The sequence below is a fragment of the Propithecus coquereli genome, unplaced genomic scaffold (genome assembly GCF_000956105.1).
Source record: "Propithecus coquereli isolate 6110/MARCELLA unplaced genomic scaffold, Pcoq_1.0 Scaffold171, whole genome shotgun sequence".
Lineage (NCBI taxonomy): Eukaryota > Metazoa > Chordata > Mammalia > Primates > Indriidae > Propithecus > Propithecus coquereli.
The window spans coordinates 6,174,784-6,201,156 of NW_012141747.1; the positions used below are offsets into that span (position 1 = coordinate 6,174,784).

General features: G+C 46.1%; 1 protein-coding gene across 1 annotated transcript in view; it reads left to right on the forward strand.

The window, feature by feature from the left end:
* SNRNP200 (small nuclear ribonucleoprotein 200kDa (U5)) overlaps positions 1–24,475 on the forward strand; it is a 26,162-nt gene extending 1,687 nt beyond the window's left edge. Inside the window, exons 3-45 of the mRNA XM_012641939.1 lie at positions 97–268; positions 1,806–1,998; positions 2,477–2,532; positions 3,667–3,765; positions 4,128–4,280; positions 4,392–4,491; positions 4,664–4,800; positions 5,318–5,401; positions 5,502–5,675; positions 5,973–6,110; positions 6,338–6,493; positions 7,069–7,239; positions 8,302–8,495; positions 9,016–9,139; positions 10,403–10,552; positions 10,784–10,894; positions 11,502–11,633; positions 11,803–11,991; positions 12,130–12,327; positions 12,747–12,899; positions 13,013–13,093; positions 13,376–13,459; positions 14,133–14,239; positions 14,569–14,687; positions 14,978–15,132; positions 15,218–15,407; positions 15,595–15,768; positions 16,749–16,909; positions 17,180–17,407; positions 17,755–17,946; positions 18,041–18,219; positions 18,392–18,543; positions 19,430–19,538; positions 20,382–20,490; positions 20,933–21,122; positions 21,219–21,383; positions 21,587–21,708; positions 21,980–22,123; positions 22,227–22,403; positions 22,704–22,864; positions 22,961–23,042; positions 23,844–23,936; positions 24,038–24,475. Of these exons, the coding sequence (XP_012497393.1) occupies positions 97–268; positions 1,806–1,998; positions 2,477–2,532; positions 3,667–3,765; positions 4,128–4,280; positions 4,392–4,491; positions 4,664–4,800; positions 5,318–5,401; positions 5,502–5,675; positions 5,973–6,110; positions 6,338–6,493; positions 7,069–7,239; positions 8,302–8,495; positions 9,016–9,139; positions 10,403–10,552; positions 10,784–10,894; positions 11,502–11,633; positions 11,803–11,991; positions 12,130–12,327; positions 12,747–12,899; positions 13,013–13,093; positions 13,376–13,459; positions 14,133–14,239; positions 14,569–14,687; positions 14,978–15,132; positions 15,218–15,407; positions 15,595–15,768; positions 16,749–16,909; positions 17,180–17,407; positions 17,755–17,946; positions 18,041–18,219; positions 18,392–18,543; positions 19,430–19,538; positions 20,382–20,490; positions 20,933–21,122; positions 21,219–21,383; positions 21,587–21,708; positions 21,980–22,123; positions 22,227–22,403; positions 22,704–22,864; positions 22,961–23,042; positions 23,844–23,936; positions 24,038–24,181 (6,202 nt within the window). The 3' untranslated portion in view covers positions 24,182–24,475. The remainder of the gene's footprint in view (positions 1–96; positions 269–1,805; positions 1,999–2,476; positions 2,533–3,666; positions 3,766–4,127; positions 4,281–4,391; positions 4,492–4,663; positions 4,801–5,317; positions 5,402–5,501; positions 5,676–5,972; positions 6,111–6,337; positions 6,494–7,068; positions 7,240–8,301; positions 8,496–9,015; positions 9,140–10,402; positions 10,553–10,783; positions 10,895–11,501; positions 11,634–11,802; positions 11,992–12,129; positions 12,328–12,746; positions 12,900–13,012; positions 13,094–13,375; positions 13,460–14,132; positions 14,240–14,568; positions 14,688–14,977; positions 15,133–15,217; positions 15,408–15,594; positions 15,769–16,748; positions 16,910–17,179; positions 17,408–17,754; positions 17,947–18,040; positions 18,220–18,391; positions 18,544–19,429; positions 19,539–20,381; positions 20,491–20,932; positions 21,123–21,218; positions 21,384–21,586; positions 21,709–21,979; positions 22,124–22,226; positions 22,404–22,703; positions 22,865–22,960; positions 23,043–23,843; positions 23,937–24,037) is intronic.
* Positions 24,476–26,373: the final 1,898 nt, after the last annotated feature.

A 26,373-nucleotide genomic window follows, 5' to 3' on the forward strand; every position in this document is an offset into this window, starting at 1 on the left:
ATTACAGGTGTGAGCCACTGCACCTGGCCAGAGGGTGGGCTTTATCTAGTCTTGCTTTGGAGAGGAAGGTTCAACATCACACTATGTGCCCGTTAGGCGAAGAAAGCGTGATGAAGACCGGCATGACATCAACAAGATGAAGGGTTATACTCTGTTGTCTGAGGGCATTGACGAGATGGTGGGCATCATCTACAAGCCCAAAACTAAGGAGACCCGGGAGACCTATGAGGTGCTGCTCAGCTTCATCCAGGCTGCCCTTGGGGATCAGGTGAGTGATACTGTGAAATATATACTTGGTTTTTATCCTGTTTATTGGCATACAACTCCTGAAATCCTTGGAATCTTCAAAGTGATGTGTCTTTTTGTGTTCCGATTAGTTGACTGATGGTTGGCAGCCCCTATGTAGCTTCAGAATGGGGGCTGGTCACCAGAAAGACCTAGGCCGCCAGATTGTAAGATTGGGACTTTCAACCTCCCCACCCTCAGGGAGGGGAGATGCGCTGAAGGTTAGGCTGACCAATGGCCAGTGATTTAATTGATCATGCCTACATAATGAAACTTCCATAAAAACCAGAGGACTGGGTTCAGAGACCTTCCACATAGCTGAACATGTGGAGGGTGGTGAGGCTGAAGAGGGCATGGAGCTTCCATGTGCTTTGCCTTACGTATCTCTTACTCTTTGCGATATCCCTAATAAAAATGTGTTTCCCTAAGTTCTGTGATCTGCTCTAGCAAATTAATCGAACCCAACGAGGGAGTTGTGGGAATCCCAGTGTAGAGCTGGTCAGTCAGAAGCATAGGTAAAACAACCTGGGGCTTGTGATTGTCATCTTAAAGTTGGGGGCAGGCAGTCTTGTGGGACAGAGCCATCAACCTGTGGGATCTATGCTATCTCCAGGTAGATAGTGTTGGAATTGAATTTAATTAGAGGACACCAGCTAGTGTCTACTGCAGGACTGGTTGCTGGTGGGGAGAAATCCCCATACGCTTCTTGGTCACTGGAGGTTGCAGGAATCTTTTGTGTTGATTGTTGTGAGTGTATAGAAAAAGCTGAGTTTGTTTTATTTTTATATTCTCAGAGTGAGCCAGCAAGAGGGTGAGGCCATGTGTTTGGAAAGGGAGAGGATCACAGCTAGGAGACCAGAAGAACCTTGTCTCTGGATCCCTGTGTGGGCCATACCAATTTGCAGAAGTGGCTAATGTTTGCTGAGCACTTAGTTTATGTGGAGCAGCACTTTACATGTCTTCTTTCTTCTCACATTAACTCTATGAATAGTGCTATTAATATTCATTTTCTGTTTTACAGAAGAGAGATGTGAGCCAGAGAATAGTTAAGTAATAGTTAAGTAATTTTCCCAAGGCACAGAGGCAGTATTTGGCAGAGCTGAGAAAATCTACGTCTGGAATTTATGCTCCTAATCATTACACATGCGTGATTAGATTGAGGACCTCTGAGAAGCTCTAGTGAGACAGGTGCTAGAGGAAGTGAGGACAAAGAATTATAAAAGTGTGGCTAGCTAGAGGACTGCCAAGTGCCTCTACCACATGGAGACATGGGGCACACCATTGTGGAAACTGTCCTAATTCCTAAGGCCACCTAGCTAATCTTTTTAAAAACAGATGAGTCTCCTTCAATTGTATGACTCTTGGTGGCATTTTTTAATCAACATTAATGAAAAAGGTCAGAGCCTGTGATGATGCAGGTTTTGAAGATGTGTGGCTCTTCACATCCTGCCGTCACATAAAGCTGGTTGGTGATGTCCTTTGTGTTATGGTTTTAAGTGTTGTTTGTTTCTTGCCACCAGCCACGCGATATCCTTTGTGGGGCAGCTGATGAAGTTCTGGCTGTCCTAAAGAATGAAAAGCTGCGGGACAAGGAAAGGCGAAAGGAGATTGACCTGCTGCTGGGTCAAACAGATGATACCAGATACCATGTGCTAGTGAACTTGGGCAAGAAGATCACAGACTATGGTGGAGACAAGGAAATCCAAAATATGGGTAACCGAGCTCTTTATTTCCTGATCATATTAACTGGTTCTTGACCCCTAAATGTGAGTCTTCCAGCATGATCATTTAAAAAATCTGAATGTCAGTGAGTTCCTCTAACCTGTTTTGTGATTTTTGAGGAGTTATTGATGGACACTGGAATGTCTAGATTCTGACAGCCAACTTTCTTTCTTTGAAAACCTTTTTCTTAAGTGTAGAGTAGGGGAGAAAGTGTGGCAGAGCCCTGGGGGTTCAGGTGGTTGAGCAAGCAGAGCAGGGCTGAAGCCAAGGTTGGCAGGTTGAGAAGGCCTTGGCAGTGGCAGCACGGGTGGCTCTTTAGGTCAATCATCTGAGCGTCTGTATGTGTCCTTAGAGCCTAGATCTATCCTCAGGAGAAGCAAGCCAGGCAGTTGGGGAGGACATTGGCTCCAGAGTGCCTTGTTTCACTAGCCATTCACTACCTTCTTTTTCTAATCCCTCATCCTTTCAGATGACAACATTGATGAGACGTATGGTGTGAATGTGCAGTTTGAGTCTGATGAGGAGGTGAGTGATAAAGCAAGTGGATCTAGTCCATTCTTTAAGTTTTGTATAGCAAATTTAAACTAGTAAATATAAATTAATAATTTAAAGTAAACCAAGTGGATCAGCAAAAAAAAGGCAAGAGATAAAGTACAGTGAATACTTTCATTGAGAATGTATCCTGCTATGTTTTACTATAGTTTAACTTTAGTGGAATAATTTCCCGTTTTTCAGTACTGTGTCCCACTGCTTATTTCAAAAGTTTGCACATTTACCCAAGGGTATGGGCATAGTTTGTACACTGGGGTTAATGTTTTACCGTCAAATCAGAATTTCTTGAATGTAACTAAATAGGAATGAGTGGGGCACTTAAAAACTTGCAAAATTGACTGAGAGTCCTCAGTGTGTGGATTTGACTCCTGAAAGGGAAAGTGCAGCCCTGGAATATATACCAGGACAGGAAGAAGGGGTAGCACAGGAGAGTTCAGAAGAAAGAACACTAAAACGGGAGCCAAGACTTCTGAATTTTGGTCCTGTGTCTGGGGCAGGTCATTTTGCCTCAGTTTCTCCTTCTAAAAAATAAGGTGACTGAGTCAGATGATTGCTAAGCCTCTTCTTAAAGTTTAGTTAATTGGATTTTATGATTTTTAAGTAGCAATGAACTAACAGTGCTTTGGTCGTAGCAGTTTATTCATCCAACAATGCTTATTATTTATATATTATTTAAGTATTGTGGCACTGTGCCAAGGGCACATAATGTATAGCATGTGAGTAAGTACACTGGTATGGTCTACATTTCTGATTGCTGTCTGCTTCTGTATAGCTCTTCTCTCCTGTTAGCTAGTAGCTCTTATTTTCAAGTATTGGTTGTGCGTATATATCAGAGAAAGACTGTGATCCAGTTGGTTGCCATTGTGACAGCCTAAGGTAAGAAACAAAAAAGGGCATAGAAGCATCTCATGAATCCATGCCAACTGGTCATTCCATTAAATGTACTCTGGAATGTGGCTGAGCCTGGTTCCAGTAGGCTCTTGGTTTCACCCCAAAGCCATTGATTGCTCTAACCGTGGAGCTAATTTAGGGTGACTTGAGAGAGTGATTCTGTGGTGATACAGGATCAGCTCCAGATCATGGTTGAGCTTGGGGCTATTTCCACAGGAAGGTGATGAAGATGTGTATGGGGAAGTTCGGGAAGAGGCATCTGATGATGACATGGAAGGGGACGAGGCTGTCGTGCGCTGCACCCTCTCGGCTAATGTAAGTAGAGATTGTCGTTCCCATTGCTACAAGGCCAGGTTACTTCTGGGTGTACTTCTTTCTGACGCCTCTTGTTATGTATTATTTATTGAGCCACCTTTTGATAGGTGAGCCGTGATAAATGTTCAGTGTCTAGATTTTCTTAAGACTTCAGTTGATTGTTTTCCTTCCCAAATGTATGTGTTGATGAAATCTTAGTCTGGTGAGCTTCTGAACTCAATATGGCAGAGTTTTTTTTTCTCTGGAAGGTCCTCACAAGAAGATGGGCTGTGGGTGGCAAGTAGAACTTGATTGCAAGGTGTTGAGAAAGCGATTAGAGCGAACAGAGACCTGGTGGGCTAAGTGCCTGCTTACTTTTGTAGCTTGTAGCCTCAGGTGAACTGATGAGTTCCAAGAAGAAGGATTTGCACCCTCGGGATATTGATGCATTTTGGCTACAACGGCAGCTCAGCCGTTTCTATGATGATGCCATCGTGTCACAGAAGAAGGCAGATGAAGTGTTAGAGATTTTGAAGGTAAGCCAAGATAACAGTAGTTCTGTGTTTGGTGTATCTTAGCACATGGGGACACTGTATGAAGCAGCAGATGGCTATGTCCTTAGTGGTGGTGTTACCTTCTCTCTGCAGACGGCCAGTGATGATCGGGAATGTGAGAACCAGCTGGTTCTGCTCCTTGGTTTCAACACTTTCGATTTTATTAAAGTGTTGCGGCAGCATAGGATGATGAGTGAGTATATAGTGGGCTCTTTTTACAGCGTGTGTACGTGTGTGTGACAGAGATTGTCCTACTTTAATAGCTTCAGCCCTTCATTGATTTTCCTTCTTTCTACCCTAAGGTTGAAGGTTGATTTTTATTTTATTCCCTCCTTCTCACCTTCCCTTTCCTTTGTTGTTGGCAGTTTTATACTGTACCTTGCTGGCCAGTGCACAGAGTGTAGCTGAAAAGGAAAGGATCATGGGAAAGATGGAAGCCGATCCAGAGCTATCCAAGTTTCTCTACCAGCTCCACGAGACAGAGAAAGAGGATCTGATCCGAGTAAGGGCTGGGTTGGTTTATCTGAATGATTCCCAAGCTGAAAGGGACAGTGGCTAGAAGATTGTAGCCTATTAAAGTTCCTGTTAAAAGAACAAGTTGAAGTAAAGTATTTCCCTAAATTCTTTGGGGTTTGTCAGTGGGTAAAAATTAGAACCAACACATTCATGTTGGTGTGGTTGAGAGACCACCGACCTGCTACTGTCTTCACCAACATCATGGGGACCTTTACCTGGTATTTACTAAAATACAGTAACAGAACCCACATTTCTACCCTTGATACTTGGTTGTAGCACATCAACTTCTGGCATTCCTGTACTGTACCTTCTCTCTTTAAAGGTGTTTGTTTGCTTTGATCATCGTGGTCCCCATGGCAGGTGTCTGAATGTAAAGTGTCGTCTTCCTGTTTGAAGCTTATTAATCAGCACCTATGAGTCAGGTACAGATGAAGAGGGACAGAAAAGGACAAGATCCTAGGATGGTGACACATTGTTGTGCTTTTTATCTTTCCCTACTGTAGGAGGAAAGGTCCCGGAGAGAGCGAGTGCGTCAGTCCCGAATGGACACCGATCTGGAAACCATGGATTTGGACCAGGGTGGAGAGGTAGGTACCAGGGCCCTTTATTTCCCAGGCTGTGATGGATGGAGAGCTCATTTGCTCAGCTTGCTCACTTCCTTTTTGTTTTTGTTTTTCACATTCCCAGGCACTGGCTCCACGGCAGGTTCTGGACTTAGAGGATCTTGTTTTTACCCAAGGGAGCCACTTTATGGCCAATAAACGCTGTCAGCTTCCTGATGGGTCCTTCCGTCGCCAGCGTAAGGGCTATGAAGAGGTGCATGTTCCTGCTCTGAAGCCCAAGCCCTTTGGCTCAGAAGAAGTGAGTGAATTGCTTTTCTCAACTCTCTGTTCAGTTCACTTCCCTTCAAATTTGGATTTCAATCATAGATCAAAATGTAGCCTTGTCTCATAGATTATTACACAAATGGAAGCGGCTTCACAGTTTTCCCATTCTGATTTTTGAGCCCAGGGAACGGTATTGATCTTTCTGAACTGGCCTTGAATGGAGAGTTATGCAAGGAGATTGCCAAGGAACAAAATTCTGGTGATCTCACAAAAGTGGACCAGTCTGCTTGAGGATGCTGCCAATATGACATATGGTATTTCTTCCTTCTAGCAACTGCTTCCGGTGGAAAAGCTGCCAAAGTATGCCCAGGCTGGATTCGAGGGCTTCAAAACACTGAATCGGATCCAGAGTAAACTCTACCGTGCTGCCTTGGAGACGGATGAGAATCTGCTGCTATGTGCTCCTACTGTAAGTGCTGCCCTGCCTGCTTTTTTCATGTGGCATGTGGTCTGGAGTTTGTTCTTCACCTCCATCCCCACCCCCAGTTCATTATCCATTTATGGAAGAGATGTTAAATGGTAGGATGAAATACCCAGAACGAGCTCTGTTCTCTATTTGGGATATAAGCCTGTGGAAGTTAGGGCAATGAACCTAACCAGGTAAACAGGTCTTCTTGTCCCTGACCTCTCTCTTAGGGTGCCGGGAAGACCAACGTGGCTCTGATGTGTATGCTTCGCGAGATAGGGAAACACATAAACATGGACGGCACAATCAATGTGGATGACTTCAAAATTATCTATATTGCTCCCATGCGGTCCTTGGTGCAGGAGATGGTGGGCAGTTTTGGAAAGGTAAAGGGATAGAAAATTCCTCCAGAAGATACTGGGTGCAACTGCTAAAGCATTGGGAACAGACCAGGACCCCACTGCTTCCTGTATTAGGGCATCTCTGGAATGCCTCCTGTGCTGTATTTTTTCCATTTCAAAGATGGAACTTGACCCAGCTGCAGAGAGTTTCGGAAGCAAGAATGTCTTGAACCGTCTTTTACAAGGGTTTACCATCTTTCTTTTATCCTCTCCATAGCAATTTTCCACAGTTGGTGTCATCTGCATTATTGAAGTATTTATGAGACATCAGGTGGATATGGGTGATAATAGACCTAGTGGTGGTGTTATTCCAGGTCTTGTTTATAAGTTTCCATTTCTTCCCATGTGTGCAGAGCTCCTAGAGCTTCTTTGCTTCGTTTGCCTGAGTGAAACTTAGATATGTTTTGGGAATGTATGTTCATATGATTTGATTTACCTGATACTTGCCTGATGGGTTGATAACCTTTTCCCAATACCCTACTCTCAGACCACCCAGACAGAAAGTGTGGGATCCCACCCCCTTCAAGCATTCTTGCTTGACGTAGCTTTCCTCCCCCTAGCGCCTGGCCACCTATGGCATCACTGTCGCTGAACTGACTGGAGACCACCAGCTGTGCAAGGAAGAGATCAGCGCCACTCAGATCATTGTCTGCACCCCTGAGAAGTGGGATATCATTACCCGCAAGGGTGGCGAGCGCACCTACACTCAGCTAGTGCGGCTCATCATTCTGGTGAGCAGGGAGACTCCACTTGTGGCTCAGGAGGGTTTGCTGGGTTTGAACACTAGATGTTTCTTCAGTACCTTTTCTGTAGGTCCTAGCCTTTCTAATGACAGCCATCATCAGCTTTGCTGTTACCATTAAATGAGAATCTGCACTTAATAGAAAATTCTGCAGTAGGTACATGTGTTTGACATATTATTCTTTATCTTTTTTTTCTTTTTATGTCTTAAGTATTTTCAAATAAATGTAAACAGACAAAAAGCTAATTATATCCTCCCAGAACATTGAAGAGCTTTACAAATACTATGTTTTCCAAGGGAATGAGTAAGGAATCAGCATATTTTGTTACAAATATGCACAAGCACCAACAGAGCAATGACTCAGTCTGATTACAGTGTAGGTTGTCTGGGAAAGCCAGAAAGGGGACCTCATATGTTGGTTTTTGGTGTTCTAGAGCAGAGGTTGGCAATCTCTGGCTGCTGATTTTTTTTTTTTTTTTTTGAGACAAAGTCTCACTCTGTTGCCCTGGCTAGAGTGAGTGCCATGGCGTCAGACTAGCTCACAGCAACCTTAAACTCCTGGGCTCAAGCGATCCTACTGCCTCAGCCTCCCGAGTAGCTGGGACTACAGGCATGCGCCACCATGCCCGGCTAATTTTTTTTCTATATATTTTTAGTTGTCCGATTAATTTCTTTCTAATTTTAGTAGAGACGGGGTCTCGCTCTTGCTCAGGCTGGTTTCGAACTCCTGAACTCAAACAATCCGCCCGCCTCGGCCTCCCAGAGAGCTAGGATTACAGGCGTGAGCCACTGCGCCCGGCCAGAATTTCTTGACATTAAATATTATACCAAATTGGAGCAAGGCAACTCATGATTAGAGTACGTTGTTTCCTGGAGTAATTCCATGGTGGTAAACTGTCTTTATCCTTTGTGTTTCTCTGGCTTGGGATTCCCTTTCTTGTCTTCTTTGTTAAGCATATTAGGTTATATGCCTACAAAACAGGACTAGTCTCAGGAAAGGGGGCTACATTTTTCTAGTCCTGAAGGTAACTGCTGTTCTTCTGTTTCTTAGGATGAAATCCATCTTCTCCATGATGACAGAGGACCTGTCTTAGAAGCTTTGGTGGCCAGGGCCATCCGAAACATTGAGATGACCCAAGAGGATGTCCGACTCATTGGTCTCAGTGCCACCCTCCCCAACTATGAAGATGTGGCTACCTTTCTGCGTGTTGACCCTGCCAAGGGCCTCTTCTACTTTGATAACAGGTATAAGAAAAGACTGAGAGATGTTTATCTAAGGTGACCTCCCTGTTGTCCTTCTCCCTTTCAAAGGAGCGCTACTGGATTGGATTTTAGAAGGGCCTTTGGAGCTGGGCACAGTGGCTGACACCTGTAATCCTAGCACTCTGGGAGGCCGACGTGGGAAAACTGAGCTCAGGAGTTGGAGACCAGCCTAAGCAAGAGCGAGACCCATCTCTACTAAAAATAAAAAAATTAGCTGGGTGTCATGGCGTGCCTGTAGTCTCAGCTACTGAGGAGGTTGAGGCAACGAGATCACTTGAGTCCAGGAGTTTGAGGTTGCACTGAACTACAGTGGTGCCACTGTACTCTACCCAGGGAACAGAATGAGACTGTCTCAAAAAAAAAAAAAAAAAAGGAAAGAAGGGCCTTTGGGTTTTGATGTGTGTATCCAAAATGAGGAATATTGCCCTCGGGACAGTGAAAAGGACTGTTTATTCTCTCAGTATTCTCTGCTGAAAGCCTCATTTTTCTGTTGAACTTCTAGCTTCCGCCCAGTGCCTCTGGAACAGACTTATGTGGGCATCACAGAGAAAAAAGCTATCAAGCGTTTCCAGATCATGAATGAAATAGTCTATGAGAAAATCATGGAACATGCTGGAAAAAATCAGGTCTGTCCATGGTTTGTTGTTATTCTTGAACCCTTTTCTTTTGAATTGTTGACTTAACCAATCATTAGGCAAGACTCACAAAGATAAAAAGAAGACAACATAAATCACCAGTATCAGGAATGAAATGGGATATTACTACAGAACCTGTAGACATTAAAAGGATAATAAAGGAATACAAAGATCAATTTTATGTTTATAAATTTGAAAACTTAGAAGAAATGAATTAATTCTCTGACAACTACCATCAAAACTTAGCTAGATGAGCTTAGCTGGGCGTGATTGTGGGTGCCTGTATAGTCCCAGCTACTCAGGAGGCTGAGGCAGGAGGATCACTTAAGCCCCGGATATGGAGGTTGCAAGTGAGCTATGACGACGCCACTGCACTCTAGCCCAGACAACAGAGCGAGACCCTGTCTCAAAAAACAAAAACCTCAGCATAGATGAATTAGATAACCTGAATAGTCCTATAATGATTAAAGAAATTGGATTTATACTTAAAAACCTCCCCCAAAAGAAATCCCTCAGCCCAGATAATCAGTGTGTCTATTCACATTATCATGGGTCCTTACGTAAAAGATTTGGGGAGGCTTACACTGAAAATAAAGATGAAAATTAGAAACTAAGAGGGCATCTTACTATAATAGAAAGTATGATAGAGATTTTAAATTGGATATTGGAGTCTAGTAATGTTAACCAAGAGAAAAAATAAGGAAAAGTGATTGGTTATATATTTCCTTTTGTTTGATAAAAAGAAGTGTATGAATTTATATGAAGAGACAGATCTTTTCTTGGCACTAAATACTAGGAGGACTTTATTTCCTGCAACATCATACTAGTCTCAGACTTATTTCCTAAGTCCTTTTATAAATAATGCAATATTTTTAACTGTTATTTTGCAGATACATCTTCATGTGGCTTTGACTCTTAGGTGCCTGAACACAAATTCTTAGTTGAGATTTCTGAATTTGCATTCATGGCATATTTAAACTTGCTTTTCAAGACAAGGTGCCAGAGTTAGTTGAACTTTTCAGCTCCAGGACTCTGTACTTGTCTGGGTCATTCCCTTAGGGTCTTGGTCTTTCCAACCCTTGCTTAGGCTTTCTCTGAGCCAGCGCACATTCCTGCCATTGCTCTTCTGTCCAAGACATTGGCTTTTCGTGATGATGGTACAGGCTGTGTTTCTTGCTGTGGGTATCCCAGGGCTGCGCCAGTGGCTGCTAGAGCTACATCTCGTGATTGTGATGAACTGTGGCTTCTCTTTAGGTGCTTGTGTTTGTCCACTCCCGGAAGGAGACTGGGAAGACAGCCAGAGCCATCCGGGACATGTGCCTAGAGAAGGACACTCTGGGTCTGTTTCTGAGAGAGGGCTCTGCCTCCACGGAAGTCCTGCGGACGGAAGCTGAGCAGTGCAAGGTGAGGAGGGACCAGCCTGGTTCCCTCATTCCTATCTGGCAACTGTCTCCATCCAAGATCCCAGACAACTCCTAGGACTGCACCATGGTGCTATTGTTTCACATGGGTTAAGGTTGCTTATTTGTGGTCTTCTGGAATAGGTAAAGGGCATGTCTCCTTGGAAGAGATTTCCTTAGACCTGGGAGACTCCCACAGGAGGGCTTGCCTCATCCTCTCTTCTTTGTTCCATAGAACCTGGAGCTGAAAGATCTTCTGCCGTACGGCTTTGCTATTCATCATGCAGGGATGACCAGAGTTGACCGAACACTTGTGGAGGATCTTTTTGCTGATAAACATATTCAGGTGAGGGTGGGCAAAGCTTTTTGGGGAGCAGGTGATGCAGCTTTCAGAAGACCTGAAATGTCAAAGGTTATGCCATATGTTTGTTCCTGGTACTTTATTGTTTCTGGCCCAGCTATCCCAGGTCAGAGGGTTGTGATGGATACAATAAATACAACCTATGCCACCTCTTCACACCCCATGTGAGGAAAGATGAGTGAGTCTAGGAAAGTATCTGAGGAACATAGCAGAGCAAGCACTTTGGTGACATCAGATAACTCCAAAAAGTGCCTCATAAGGTTACCACCTTGTTCATTCCCTCTTTCAGGGTAGCCTGTGTTTTAAATATTCTAGTAACCTTAAGTTGATTAATATAGGTCTATACTTATGACTCTTAGGTGTTTCTGGAACCTTGAAATATTCTTGAATAGATGAGGAGTCCAAGGAACCCTTTCCTCTTTATTCTAGTGTCACACTGACAAGTACTGGGACCGCCCCCCCCCCACCCCTAGTTCTGTCCCCATCACCAGTCCTATTAGAAGCTCTGAGGCCAGTTGCCCAGAGAAGTCAGGGATATTAACCCTCTGGTGCTGACCTCTGTTTTCCTCATTACTTTGCCTTGCCTCTGTAGGTTTTAGTTTCCACGGCAACTCTGGCTTGGGGTGTAAATCTTCCTGCACATACTGTCATCATCAAAGGCACCCAGGTGTACAGTCCAGAGAAGGGGCGCTGGACAGAACTGGGAGCCCTGGACATTCTGCAGGTAAAGAGCCTTCAGGTTTATTCTCAGTGGGGATGAGTATCCTGTGCCTGAAATGCAAGGATGCTGGAAAGATGGCAGATCAAAGGCCAGGTTCTAAAATGTAGAATCCTTGGATCAAAACCAGAAGCTCTCTTGCTATAGCCTTCTTGGTTCACTGTCTCTGATCTAGATGCTGGGACGTGCTGGACGACCCCAGTATGACACCAAGGGTGAAGGCATACTCATCACATCTCATGGGGAGCTACAGTACTACCTGTCCCTCCTCAATCAGCAACTTCCTATTGAGAGCCAGATGGTATCAAAGCTTCCCGACATGCTCAATGCAGAAATCGTGCTGGGGAATGTCCAGAATGCAAAGGTAGACAATATTTTGTTGTTAGAAATGATATGATATACATCCTTATAGTTGGGAATTAATTTCTAAGCAATCCATGGGAGCTTTTTATTTGGACATCAGGAGTTCTCCATGCTAGGAACCATAAGCTATCTCTCGTAGGATGCAGTGAACTGGCTGGGCTACGCCTACCTGTACATCCGAATGCTCCGATCCCCAACCCTCTATGGCATCTCTCACGATGACCTCAAGGGAGATCCCCTGCTGGACCAGCGCCGACTAGATCTGGTTCATACTGCTGCCTTGATGCTGGATAAGAACAATCTGGTCAAGTATGATAAGAAGACTGGCAACTTCCAGGTGAGTGGGGTGAGAGTTTTGAGGTAAAGTTCTCAGCAAAATTTGTAGGCCCAGGAGAAAATTTTTCAGATTGCTCCCAATTTAAGTACTGCTCATCTAATTGTTTGTTGCTTAGAATGGTAGAAAAATGGGTAGGATTGGACTGCACCCTTTGAACTTAGGAACTTTTAAAATGGCACTTCTTTTTCTATAACTTGAGGTGGATAATTCAGTTGTCTTGTCTACGTGGACACCGGTTCACTATGGGTCAGTTTGTCATGTCATCTGTCTTCATGTGCCTGAAACAGGCACTTGTACTGGTATGAGTTCATCTAGTTGTCCTATTGGGACAGTACGTAGGGGACAGAAATTTAATGTCCACTGTTAGAGGTTGGAGCTCGTTAATGGTCAGCACTGGATTGAGTCTGCCTTCTCTCTAGGTGACAGAACTGGGCCGGATAGCCAGCCACTACTACATCACCAATGATACGGTGCAGACCTACAACCAGCTGCTGAAGCCCACCCTGAGTGAGATTGAGCTTTTCAGAGTCTTCTCTTTGTCCTCCGAGTTTAAGAACATCACTGTGAGAGAGGTGCGCCTGCGCGGTGTGCTGAGATGGGGAGTTGGTGCTCACTGCCAGGTCGCTGGATGTTTTCTCTCTTTGGCCACTTGCCTTTTCCTTGACCTGTTTCCTCCTTGTGGCAGGAGGAGAAGCTTGAGCTGCAGAAATTGCTGGAGAGAGTGCCCATCCCAGTAAAGGAGAGCATCGAGGAACCCAGTGCAAAGGTGAGCCCATCTCCTCTGCTTGGGGTAAGGATCAGGTCATTTTCATAATTTTGTAAAAGGATGAACCTTGAATTTGAGTTCATAGGTGGTACCCTGCTCAGTCCTCCCAGTTTCTGTTTCCTTCTCACATGTTCTTTTTATATGGCGTAACAATTATTTAATGTCTGTAAATCAAGAACTGTAGAGCTTAACCTGGCATAGATGCCCAGAGCAGAAATGTAGTTCACTTTCTTGGACTGTTCAGTGATTGGCCTCCTGATGGTGGGCCTTGCTTCTTTACAGATCAATGTGCTTCTCCAAGCCTTCATCTCGCAGCTGAAACTGGAGGGCTTTGCACTGATGGCTGACATGGTGTATGTTACACAGGTGAGGGCAGAGCTGTACTGTGGCTGTGAGAAGGGGCCTGACAGTTCCTTGTGTGCTTTGTGCTCTTGAATGGATACTAGTGAGAGAGGAGGAATGCTTAGTTCTTCCCTAGTTGGCTAGTTGGTTGATGTGTGTGTAGTATGGCCACTCCGTTGTTTGGATCTTGAGCATGTGGACAAGGTAAGTCCTTAAGAGAGAATTTTGGGAGGCTCCCCAGACCCTCGGGGAGACAGGGAGATCCACAGGACAGACACAGTGTCTGCTTCCCGACAGGTGACTTCCCGCTGTGGCTGCAGGGCTCATAAATAAATCTAGAAATGGAAAAGGGATTTCTTAGCTACTCTTTGTTTTTACCTCTAAGGGCAGGTCATGGGTACCCTCATTCTTCCTAGAACCCTAAACGCTAAATGAAGTCAAAAGCTTTTTAAAAATCACACAGTGAATGTTAGGTTAAAATATCCTGCAGTGATCTTGAGCAGTTTTTGCATTTCTGTTCTGCATTCAATAAGCATCTACTTTATAGAAGGGAGAAAGGAGTGATGACAGAGGGGACTTTGCTTTTGGGTTGGCAAGGGTGATTGCATCAGAGCTTGAGCTAATGAAACTGCGTGTGGCTTCACGGGGCCTGGGCATAGTTCAGACTTAACAATGGGAATGCTGCTTCTTTCCCCAGTCGGCTGGCCGGCTCATGCGTGCGATCTTTGAAATTGTCCTGAACCGAGGTTGGGCACAGCTTACAGACAAGACCCTGAACCTCTGCAAGATGATCGACAAACGCATGTAAGGGCCCTGTGAGCTGGAGGATGATCACCATGAGTGGGGGGTCCTCAGGCCAGATGGGAAAGCCTTGGGGTGCATCTGATCGCCGTCCTAAAGCCTGAAGTGTGGCATGAACCTGGGTGAAAGTTGAGAAGAGGGGCGGCCTTTTGCTGTTGGGGGAGGGTGGCAGCCACTGTTGGCACTCAGGCCTCACTGCTGGCCCAATTTCAAATGTCTGTCTTTAATGACTATCTTCTGTGGTCATGGCTAAAGTATTGGAAGCCATGATGAGGGCAGTTTGTTAACACCCCTACAGAAGGGACCAACAGCTTTGTCTCCTTCCTGGATAGGTGGCAGTCCATGTGTCCTCTGCGCCAGTTCCGCAAACTCCCTGAGGAAGTAGTGAAGAAGATTGAAAAGAAAAACTTTCCCTTTGAGCGTCTGTATGACCTGAATCACAATGAGATAGGTGTGTGGGAAACCCCTGTCCTTGTCCTGACAGCCCAGGCGTCTTTCTACACTTTCGTACTCTCCAGTTCCTAGGCCTTGTGCCCTAATACCCTGTGTTCACTTCTCACGTCCCCCTGCAGAACAGGTGGTCTTAGGGCTTTGAATCCTCCGGACTTCACTGAGAGTAGAGGGAAGAACCTTCCCACTGGAGTAGAATCCCCCCCTTTCCCACAATGGCCTTCAGGCCCAGTTTATAGCTGCAGCAAGCTGGCTGGGCTGCAGCCCCTGTGCTCTCTCATTTCCTCCTAGGGGAGCTTATCCGCATGCCAAAGATGGGGAAGACCATCCACAAATATGTCCACCTGTTTCCCAAGTTGGAGTTGTCGGTGCACCTGCAGCCTATCACGCGCTCCACCCTGAAAGTGGAGCTGACCATCACGCCGGATTTTCAGTGGGATGAAAAGGCAAGGCTTTGGGCAGAGGAGTGGGGTAGGAGGGCCGAGTCCCCATGCTGGCTCATGCTCCTTTTACACGTGCTCGTGTTGGCAGGTCCATGGCTCGTCCGAGGCATTCTGGATTCTGGTGGAGGACGTGGACAGCGAGGTGATTCTGCACCATGAGTATTTTCTCCTCAAGGCCAAGTACGCTCAGGACGAGCACCTCATTACGTTCTTCGTTCCTGTCTTTGAACCGCTGCCCCCTCAGTACTTCATCCGAGTGGTGTCTGACCGCTGGCTCTGTGAGTGTCTCCTCTCCAGGGTCTCTGAGGATAGTAGAAGAATGTCTTGCACTTTGTCCCAGGCTTGCCTTTGTTGGGGAGAGTGGTACATATGCTGCCTAGGGTTTCTGGTGTTTATGGAGGGGCTCTGGGAGTCCATTAGGTAAAGAGAGGAAAGCTTAGTACTCTTCCCTTTTGTTTTCTGCAGCTTGTGAGACCCAGCTGCCTGTCTCCTTCCGGCACCTGATCCTACCAGAGAAGTACCCACCTCCAACTGAACTTCTGGACCTGCAGCCCTTACCCGTGTCTGCTCTGAGAAACAGTGCCTTTGAGAGCCTTTACCAAGATAAATTTCCTTTCTTCAATCCTATCCAGACCCAAGGTGGGTGTTTCCATTCACAGGAAGTTGGTTCCCTTGGCCATTTTAGTCACCTGGAGACAGACAGATGTGTTCTGCAGCAGGCAGGGAAGCAGGGGCGCTCTGGTGCTTGGTGTGCCTGGGAGCTCATCGGCGTGACTGTTGGGGCCCACCAGACATTTTCCTTTCTCATAAGTCCTCAGTTACTGGTAGGTTTGCTTTGCCACTCTGCGCGTCTCACTGAGGAGAGTCAGCAGAGCAAGGCCTTTCTGTGGTGCATTGTCATTTCTCAGACTCAGGAGGCTAGGTGCCCGCTCCTGATGCTGAGGTATCCAACCAGAGCATGTGGCGTCGAGGCCTCTTCCCCCCATCACTATAAATGATGACTGTTCTCACAGAACACGTGTTGTGTACTAAGTCCTTGGCTGAGTACGTCACCAGTGTTTTCTCTCTTTCCTCCCACCAATCTCATGAGGGGTTTACTGTTTGAGATATTACTATCAGTATTCCATTTTATAGATGAGGAAACTGAGGCATAGAGACCTGCCCGATTGGACCAGCTAATAAATACTAGAACTTGGATTTTAATCCAGTCTTGATGCCAGGGCTTAGGCTCTTACCTTCTATATTAGACTATTTCCAGGAAATACAGGAGAGCGTTGAAGGGGCAGAGACAGGGATCCAGTTCCCTTTTGTTTTGTGTCCTAGTCCCTGAGAAGCAAAGCATACATGGCCTCTTTTGCTTTTATTGTCATCCCACACATTTCCAGGGGACCTGAACTCTTGGTCTTGGCCTCTTCCCCTTTACTTGTTGGGTGGGCAGGAGAAAGTGAGGGGAGTTAGAGCAGGCTGGCTCACAGTTGGAGGCTCAGATGCCATCGCCCCTGTTTGTACTCCACAACTGACTTCATTTCTTATATTGTCCTCTATTTTGACAAGTGGTCCATGTCCCAGTCTGTCTACTCCCCTCTTGATACTCACACTGCTTCTCTGCTGGTTTCCAGTATTTAACACCGTGTACAACAGTGACGACAATGTGTTTGTGGGGGCTCCCACGGGCAGCGGGAAGACTATCTGTGCAGAATTTGCCATCCTGCGGATGCTGCTGCAGAACTCGGAGGGGCGCTGTGTCTACATTACCCCCATGGAGGCCCTTGCAGAGCAGGTGTGATGTCATGCTGTGTCACGTGAATTTCCCCAGGAGCCATTTTATCTGTGATTCCAGATAAAGGGTTTTTAAGCCCTGAAATTTGCAGGGTCATTTCCTCAGTTTGTGTACTAAAGAAAAGCTTCCCCATCATGTACAGGCTGGCATGGCATTAGAAAGTAGCTTGAGATTTGCAGATCAGCAGGTCTTTCTCTGGTGTATCATAATAAGTGAAAGATGCCTGGCACGGCCTGATGTTCTTCTGCCCTCCCTCTCACTGCCTGCCAGGTATACATGGACTGGTATGAGAAGTTCCAGGACAGGCTCAACAAGAAGGTGGTGCTCCTGACAGGGGAGACCAGCACAGACCTGAAGCTGCTAGGCAAAGGCAACATCATCATCAGCACCCCTGAGAAATGGGACATACTTTCCCGGCGGTGGAAGCAGCGCAAGAATGTCCAGAACATCAACCTCTTTGTGGTGGATGAGGTCCACCTTATTGGGGGCGAGAATGGGGTATGGCTTGACCTTGCAGCACAGACGAGGGGCTGGGACTAACCAAGTGACCTTGGCATTGGGCCTTATGTTTGGTTCTGAGGCTCGAGACTAGAGGCTTCTCCCTAGAGAATTCTGCCTGCCACTTTATTCTGAAAGAATAATGTGGAATTTTTATGCAGTACTTTTAGCATTGCTTATTAGAAGTTGGGTGACATGGAGGAGGTGGAACCAAAGACAGGAGAGCCCTTAATTAGAAGGAAGAATTAGGAGATCATTTTGAGGTTGTTGGGCTGTTCACAAAGGGGACCTCTGGACAAGGTTGGTGAGCTGGGGCCTGCAGTGACTCCCTCCTCCCTCTTGCCCAGCCTGTGTTAGAAGTGATATGCTCCCGGATGCGCTACATCTCCTCCCAGATTGAGCGTCCCATCCGCATTGTGGCACTTAGCTCTTCGCTCTCAAATGCTAAGGACGTGGCCCACTGGCTGGGTTGCAGTGCCACCTCCACTTTCAACTTCCACCCTAATGTGCGCCCCGTTCCCTTGGAGCTGCACATCCAGGTAGGACCCGCTCTTCCCATCCGTGGCCTCAGATACATCCTGAGTTACCTAGGTCTGGTAATCTTCATGTCTTTTCTTCTCCCTTGGTCTCCAGGGCTTTAACATTAGCCATACACAAACTCGCCTGCTCTCCATGGCTAAGCCTGTATACCATGCTATCACCAAGCACTCGCCCAAGAAGCCTGTCATTGTCTTTGTCCCGTCTCGCAAGCAGACCCGCCTCACTGCCATTGACATCCTCACCACGTGTGCAGCTGACATCCAGCGGCAGAGGTGAGGCAGGGCTTGGTTTCTGGTTATAGAGGGTTTGCGGGGTTCACTGAAGTGAAGTTCGCTTACCCTGGAGGATGTTCTGTTTATGAGGGTAGGCTAGGGTCTACACAGTTGCCAAGGTATCTCCTAGGGATGGGGACCACTGAGCTGAACCAGTGCTTGTGCTGCTCAGGTTCTTACACTGCACCGAGAAGGATCTAATCCCGTACCTGGAGAAGCTAAGTGACAGCACGCTCAAGGAAACACTGTTAAATGGGGTGGGCTACCTGCATGAAGGGCTCAGCCCCATGGAGCGACGCCTGGTGGAACAGCTCTTCAGCTCAGGTAAGAAAACCCCATGGCACAGAGATTACGTCCAGGGCTAACACCAAGTGGCACATATTAAGCTTTAGGGTGTGGGTGCTAATATTTCTCTATAGCATACTAGACATTTTCAAAATACTGTTAGGATTATTTATCTGTTATCTCATTTGGTCCTCCTAAGAATCTTATGATGTAGGTGGGACAAATACTAACCCTACTTGCCACATGAGGAAACAGGCAGGCACATAAGGTTGTGTATCTTCAGAACCTGGTTTCCCAGAATCTAGGACTTTCGTCCCTAGACCCGGTTCTCCAGGGATGCCAGGCTCCCTGAAGTTGTTAGACTGAGAGATATAGCACACGGCAGAGCTCTGGTTCTCCCTTGGCCAGTCTCCTGCTGACCACTGCCCCTTGTTGACTTATAGCATTTCACACAGAGTTTTACCATTTCATACTGCTCGGTGACGCCTCAGTGCAGATCCTCCTACCAGAACACTTACTGTCACTCTTTGACCCTTGGATCTGCCTAGTTTGGGCCATGCTCCGAGATCTTGATTTTGCTGCCAGGTGCTGAGCCAGCCTGTGGCTAAGTGGGTGTTACCACTTTCCCATCTGAGGCCCAGTCCCTCATCGGTAGTGTAAGCCTTGCTTTCCTGGGCTTTGGGTTCTGTTCCAGGATTACCTTGTTTCCTCTAGGATAGTCCCCACAGCAAGGCACCAGCAGCATGGAGCTACCTCTCACAGGGTTGTGTTAGCCCTCTCATTCATGTAAGACCTTGTTCCCAGCCAGCCTTGCTCTGAGTTCTGAAATGTAGCACAAGGTAAGCCACTACCTGCCCAGGAGGCAGTGAACCTGTTTTGCCCAGGAAGCCATGCCCTCAGTCCTCCTCTCCCCTCTGCTGCTCAGGTGCTATCCAGGTAGTGGTGGCTTCTCGGAGTCTCTGCTGGGGCATGAACGTGGCCGCTCACCTTGTGATCATCATGGACACCCAGTACTACAATGGCAAGATCCATGCGTGAGTATAGTTGGTGCTCCATGTTAATGCAAACCTCCCCCTTCAAATGAACATAAGTCTGCAAATACAGAAATTAAGCTGTTATGAAGAAGAGGTGTTAGGGAAATAAACGTACAGCCGAGATTCCACCAGAGCTAGGTGTTCAAGAGAGTTTGTAGTCTTAGCACTTAGGGTCGCATTTGCTTTTTAGTCATTGTCCTTCCATATTTTAGTAGGCTGGAGAATCAGGAAGTTAGATCCAGGAGGAATATTTGAAATTATGTTGTTAACCTGTTTGTTTTATAGATTAGGAAAAGTAACTTGGTCAAGGTCACATACCTATGTAGTGACAAGAAGTTAGAACATTCAGTCTTTCTCAGAAAAACCTGAATAATTTAACTTAATTTTTTCCCAAAATACAGATTATTTTGAAATTAGTTTTATTTATGGGTTCATTTTTAGCATTTGAAATTGCTTCTAGGAATTGAATTAAAGTCAGGTGACTTGATAAGTCATGAAATATACTGCTATTAAGTTTGGAAAGCTTGACTTACACATTTGATCCTTAATAGGGAGTTATTTGGTTGGCTTTTGGCATTAGATGGGTTTGTAGCTTTGGTTCATGGACCTTGAGCAACAAATTTGTGACCCTTACACTTGAAAGCTAAAATGATGTAAAGTGAGATGATGTGAGTGAAACTAGTTCCTAAGCACCAAAGGTCATAAACACGGTTTTGCTGTAATTTGACCATATCTCCCCATATTTGCATTTTACGCTTACTTTGATATTGTAGGGAGTTGGGCCTCCTTAGAATGGTTTCTTGTTGATGCACCTTTTCCTCCTTTCCCCTCTTTTGTCACCAGCTATGTGGATTACCCCATCTACGACGTGCTTCAGATGGTGGGCCACGCCAACCGCCCCCTCCAGGATGATGAGGGCCGCTGTGTTATCATGTGTCAGGGCTCCAAAAAGGTAAGTCCTAGACTCGTGCGACATCTTCAGATCCTGAGCCTCAGGACAGATTCTTTCGTCTCTTTTGATAGATGTCTTTAGTAGCTTTTTTAGTCTGTGAACTTCTGCCTTTTATTTTCACATGGCTTTTTTAATAAGCCTGTCAGCTGCATGGAATTTCGTTGCTGCTGGGCTGACTCCATGTATTGAGGTCTTCGCCCTCTGGTTGGTTCCATCTTCCTTATGCACTGCTCACCGCTCTGCCTTGGTGACTTGGCATATCCTTGTTCCCACTGTGTGTTGTAACCAGAGATGCCACTTTCTAAATGTGTGGTTTCTTCTATTTGGGGATTAGTTGTGTCTCTCACATAGGGGCCATTCCCCATTGATTTGCCCTTGGCTCTTCTTTGTGACGATGTTGTCATTGACTTTCTATTACTACTGCCCCTTCCCTAATCCACAGGATTTCTTCAAAAAGTTCTTATATGAGCCATTGCCAGTAGAGTCTCACCTGGACCACTGTATGCATGACCACTTCAATGCTGAGATTGTCACCAAGACCATTGAGAACAAGCAGGATGCTGTGGACTACCTCACCTGGACCTTTCTGTACCGCCGTATGACACAGAACCCCAATTATTACAACCTGCAGGGTCAGTGGACTTTGGAGCACACGTTATCCTTTGATGGTTTTCACAGGCCTTGCTGGGCGTCTCCCTGACACCCCACTTAACCTCTCACCTCCACAGGCATTTCCCATCGTCACTTGTCCGACCACTTGTCAGAGCTGGTGGAGCAGACCCTGAGTGACCTGGAGCAGTCTAAGTGTATCAGCATTGAGGATGAGATGGATGTGGCGCCTCTAAACCTGGGCATGATCGCTGCCTACTATTACATCAACTACACCACCATTGGTGAGGGGCCAGCAGCGGCTTGTGTCTCTGTCTGTGGGGAGCCTTCTCTTATGCAAGGGTCTAGAACCTACTGGGATGAGAGACGACAGGGCTGCAAGTGCCCATATGTTTGTCAGAGGGATTCATTGCAGGAGAGAGCAGGGTAGCTCCTGCTCCTTTTCTGCCTGCTTTTGGTTCCTCTCACATTTTCTCTTTTCTGTCAGAGCTCTTCAGCATGTCCCTGAATGCTAAGACCAAGGTGCGAGGGCTTATCGAGATCATCTCCAATGCGGCAGAGTATGAGAATATTCCCATCCGGCACCATGAAGACAACCTCCTGCGGCAGGTGAGGACATTGGCTTCAGGAGAACATCCTTGGAGTTGAAAAGTGGCCTTCAGGAGAACATCCTTGGAGTTGAAAAGTGGCCTGTGTGCCCAACATCTCCTACATATCCCCCACCTTCCATCCCACCCTCACACACATCTCCATTCCCCCACCACACCCACTCCTCTAGGTATTGAAGGGTTGTGAGCCTGGACCACTAGTGCTTTTGGCCTGAGCTAATCTCAGGTAGGGTCACCTGTTCGTCACCAGCTATTTTTCTTCCACTTTCTAGTTGGCTCAGAAGGTCCCCCACAAGCTGAATAACCCTAAGTTCAATGATCCGCACGTCAAGACCAACCTGCTTCTGCAGGCGCATCTGTCCCGCATGCAGCTGAGTGCTGAACTGCAGTCGGATACAGAGGAAATCCTTAGTAAGGTAGAGTGTGCGTGTGCATATGGGATGGGGTGGAGGGACCACTGGTGGCCTAGGAAGTCTCGGTTCCAGCTCCACCTGCTCTTGTACTCCTTTTCCTTTTCAGGCAATCCGGCTCATCCAGGCCTGTGTGGACGTCCTCTCCAGCAATGGGTGGCTCAGCCCTGCTCTGGCAGCCATGGAACTAGCCCAGATGGTCACCCAAGCTATGTGGTCCAAGGATTCATACCTCAAACAGCTGCCACACTTCACCTCAGAGCATATTAAACGTTGCACAGACAAGGTGAGCTGGGTCGGCCTGGGGTGTTGGATGGCTGAGCCTGAGAGCTGAGTGCCCCAGACCAGAGAGATGGGTTGTGGGAGGTGAGTCCTCAGTCGGGGAATCTTAGTTCTGCTTCCTCTGAAGCTGTTCCATATCGAGATGCTAGAGAGGCTGTTAGCTGTGGGCCATGTTCTTTTTGGAGGTGTGTCTTTAGATGATTTGACAGTGTAGGAAATAAAGTTAGCAGCTCTTTGGAGCCAGTGTCATTTGCTGTTGGTCTTTGTTTTCTCCTCCTCCCTGACTTCTGAATACCCACTGCAGGGGGTGGAGAGTGTTTTCGACATCATGGAGATGGAGGATGAGGAACGGAATGCATTGCTTCAGCTGACTGACAGCCAGATCGCAGATGTGGCCCGCTTCTGTAACCGCTACCCTAATATTGAACTGTCGTACGAAGTGGTGGATAAGGACAGCATCCGCAGGTGAGCCAGAGAGGGTCCCTGCTAGGTGCACCCTGACGATGAGCTGTGAACTCACTGCCACGGTACTGATGTGCTGCTCTGCTTTTCCCCCTACAGTGGTGGCCCAGTGGTGGTGCTGGTGCAGCTGGAGCGAGAGGAGGAAGTCACAGGCCCTGTTATTGCACCTCTCTTCCCACAGGTACGTTCTGGTAGCTGCCTTTACCAGGTGTCAACTCACCTTATTCACTAGCTAGATCCTGAGTACAAGGGTGCAGTGTCAGGACACTGGGCTTTTCTAGTTGTTGTTTCTTCTGTGTCCTTTCTATTGCCACTTACTCTGCTTGTAGTTGTTCAGTTCTTTACCCACAAAAAGAAAATCTTATTCTCTTTATATGGGAGAATATCTGGTTTCTGCTGTCAACCTTCAATTAAACCGTCATATTTAATTCTGTTAACTAGCTTTTCAGCAGGCTGTGAGGAAAGAGTGCTTTAGACTGGGATGCCAGGGCTTTATGACAGTGGAGTGGCCACCAGAGAGGGCTTAATGGAAGAGGCAAGGCTTCGGAAGAGGCCTGCCACAGGGCCTGCTTTGGATCCTCTCTGCTGTAGGTTCAGCTCCATGTTAAGATTTTTCTCAGCTGGTATATGTGTTTTGTACTGAAAGGGGTAATAAGGAACTCAAAGCTGCCAGGCGCCAATGACTAGATCTCTACCAGTAGTGCAATCTTGACTTCAGTGGCAAGCACTAAGTGGGAGAAGGTACAAGGAATGAGTCAGGACCAACAACAAATTAGTTCATCTACTTACTTAAACAGTAAGCACCCCCCACCCCCACCATTAAGTCTATTTGAGACACCTTTTGACAGTTTCAGAATCTTAGTTATATCAAATTATATTTTGGAAAGGAACTTTGGAAGGCCTTCAGATTTTTGTTATCCTGTTTTTTGTAACCGTTCTCAGGTTTTTTTGTGCTAAAATGATTGGTTTTTGGTCACTGCAGAAACGTGAAGAGGGCTGGTGGGTGGTGATTGGAGATGCAAAGTCCAATAGCCTCATCTCCATCAAGAGGCTCACCCTGCAGCAGAAGGCCAAGGTGAGTGTGTCTGCTGGCCCTAGCATTTGTTCTGGAGGTGGGGCAGGGTGAGAAGTCTACTTGTGTCCATGCTCGTCCTGATTTCTGCCTGCTTTCCATAGGTGAAACTGGACTTTGTGGCCCCAGCCACTGGTGCCCACAACTACACTCTGTACTTCATGAGTGACGCTTACATGGGATGTGACCAGGAGTACAAATTCAGTGTGGATGTGAAAGAAGCTGAGACAGACAGTGACTCAGATTGAGTCCTGAGGCATTTACTCTTGGGTAGAGGAGAGTTGAGCCAGAATTAGAAACATGTACAGTTGTAGGGATCTTGGTTGTGGAGACCAGTCCCATCAGCCTGGCTGGCCAGTCAGGGCCAGTGCTGTCCCAGCCCACCTCCACTTACTTTTCCCTTTTGCCCCCTTGCTGTGGTAAACTCTGGATCCATTGTCTGTGGGTGTCACGTGAAGCATAAACTGTAATACATTTTTAAGGCATGTTCCTGGTACTTCTTTTTGAGTCAGACATTCTAATAAAATAACTTGGCGAAACCATTTGTCTTTGCAATGATTCCAAATTAAAAGTTCTTTCTCCAATCTAAGGGCTTGGCCAGAAAGATTTCTTTTTTTTAGCTTGAACTTCCTTATGATTGCTTCTGGAGGACAAGCCTCCTCTTTAGTTGTGCTGTTACCTGTAGCCATTTCAGTCAGTCTGGAGGAGGGAACGCTGGTAGGCAGCTTCTCCTCAGTCAGGCGCATGACCCTGAACCCCCTCCGCAGTGTTAGCCACACACCAGCACTACTGCAGGAGCCAACGCTCGACCGTGGTGGATAGATCACAGGTTAGAGGTTCCTCAGGATCCGTATTCTGCAATTTTGCAGTGTCCCCTCCCAGAAGGAGGCAGCACCAGCAGGGGGTTAAAATGTACCACCTGGATGTGACCCAGTCTTGGTAAACTGATTTTGTAATCCCGATCTTCAGATTTTTCTCTTTGAATTCTTGCCTTCTGTTGTTCTTTAGGGATGTGCATAAGACCAAAAGATGATTCTGAAGGGCAGTTTCCCTAAGTCAGCTGTTTCCAAATGATTTGATCTCAGGACGACTTTACACTACAAAAAATTAAGAACCCAAAAGAGGTTTTTGTGTGTGTGTGTTCTTTTTTTAATCACAGGAATTTATTTTTCAGTTCTAGAGACTAGCCCAAAGAGCTTTTATTATCTAGGTTATATCCATTGGTATTTACTATATTAAAAATTATTTTAAAATAACTCCTAAAACAAATCCAGGGAGAAGGGTAGCATTTTATAATTTTGCAAATCTCTTTAATGTCTGGCTTAATAAAAGACAGTTGGATTCTTATACATGTTTCTATATCCAGTATTTTCAGGTAATTGTGGCTGTTCTTTGATGCTATACCAAGACTCTACAAGTGGTAGTCTCGTAAAGGCAATGTGGATCTGAAACCTTATCAATGCATTCTTGTACTGTTACATTTAAAACTCGCTGGTCTATCTTACACTTTGAATGAATCTCTTACCTGTGAATGATTTTGTAACATGCATTGGTCATTTGGAAAATTCTTCCAAATGTCTGTGCATTTCATTACCAAAATGTCAGCCAAATAGCCAAGTCCAAATACCATAATTTGCTAGTTCCTTCAAGTAAAAATGGTATGCCATGAACAGCTAATTGAGCTTGCAGCTCAGTTGCACAACTGCTTTTCCTCAAGGCAGCCACACTTCAGTGTGCAGCACAAGTGCTTTATGTATGCTTCCCATTTTCTCAGAATATTAGAAGTATTCTTTAGGGTCAACATTTAATACAATTAATCGTCTTTACTAGTTCTATCAAGGGCATTTCTAAGTGAAGTTGGCAATATTTTTATTCTGAGTACAAGGCAGTGAAGACCATCACTAGTAGTTTGTTGCCACCAGCTTGATTCATGCCACGGTGCCAACAGGTGAACTCACAGACCCTCCCCCCTTAAAAAAAAAAAAAGGGTCTTGGGACTCTCAGGGATCTGCACACCACATTTTGAGAACCACTACACTAGGTCCTGTCCCAGTTGTTCCGAAATCTAAAGTCTTTAGATACACGATTTCTACAGTGTAAAAACTTAAGGCTATAGCTTTGGGGGCCATCCTTGCAACAAAACCCAATTGGAAATGATGGTCAGAGACAACCTGAGACTGAAGAACTGATTGCCTATGGCAGTGTTTCTCAACTTTTCTTCATTATCACTCCCCTAAAGAGCCTTATTACCTGTCTTTTTTCTAATCACCCCCACCAAAAAAATGTAATACCACAGATATGCTATCTTTATGTGCTGTGGGCTGTAAGAGGGCCACAAGCTATTGGCTCTAAGATATTTTTCCCCTCCCCTCAATGAAGAACCAGATTGTATCCCTGTTGAGAATGTACAGCCTGTGTCCAGTAATAAGTCCCTTTAGGA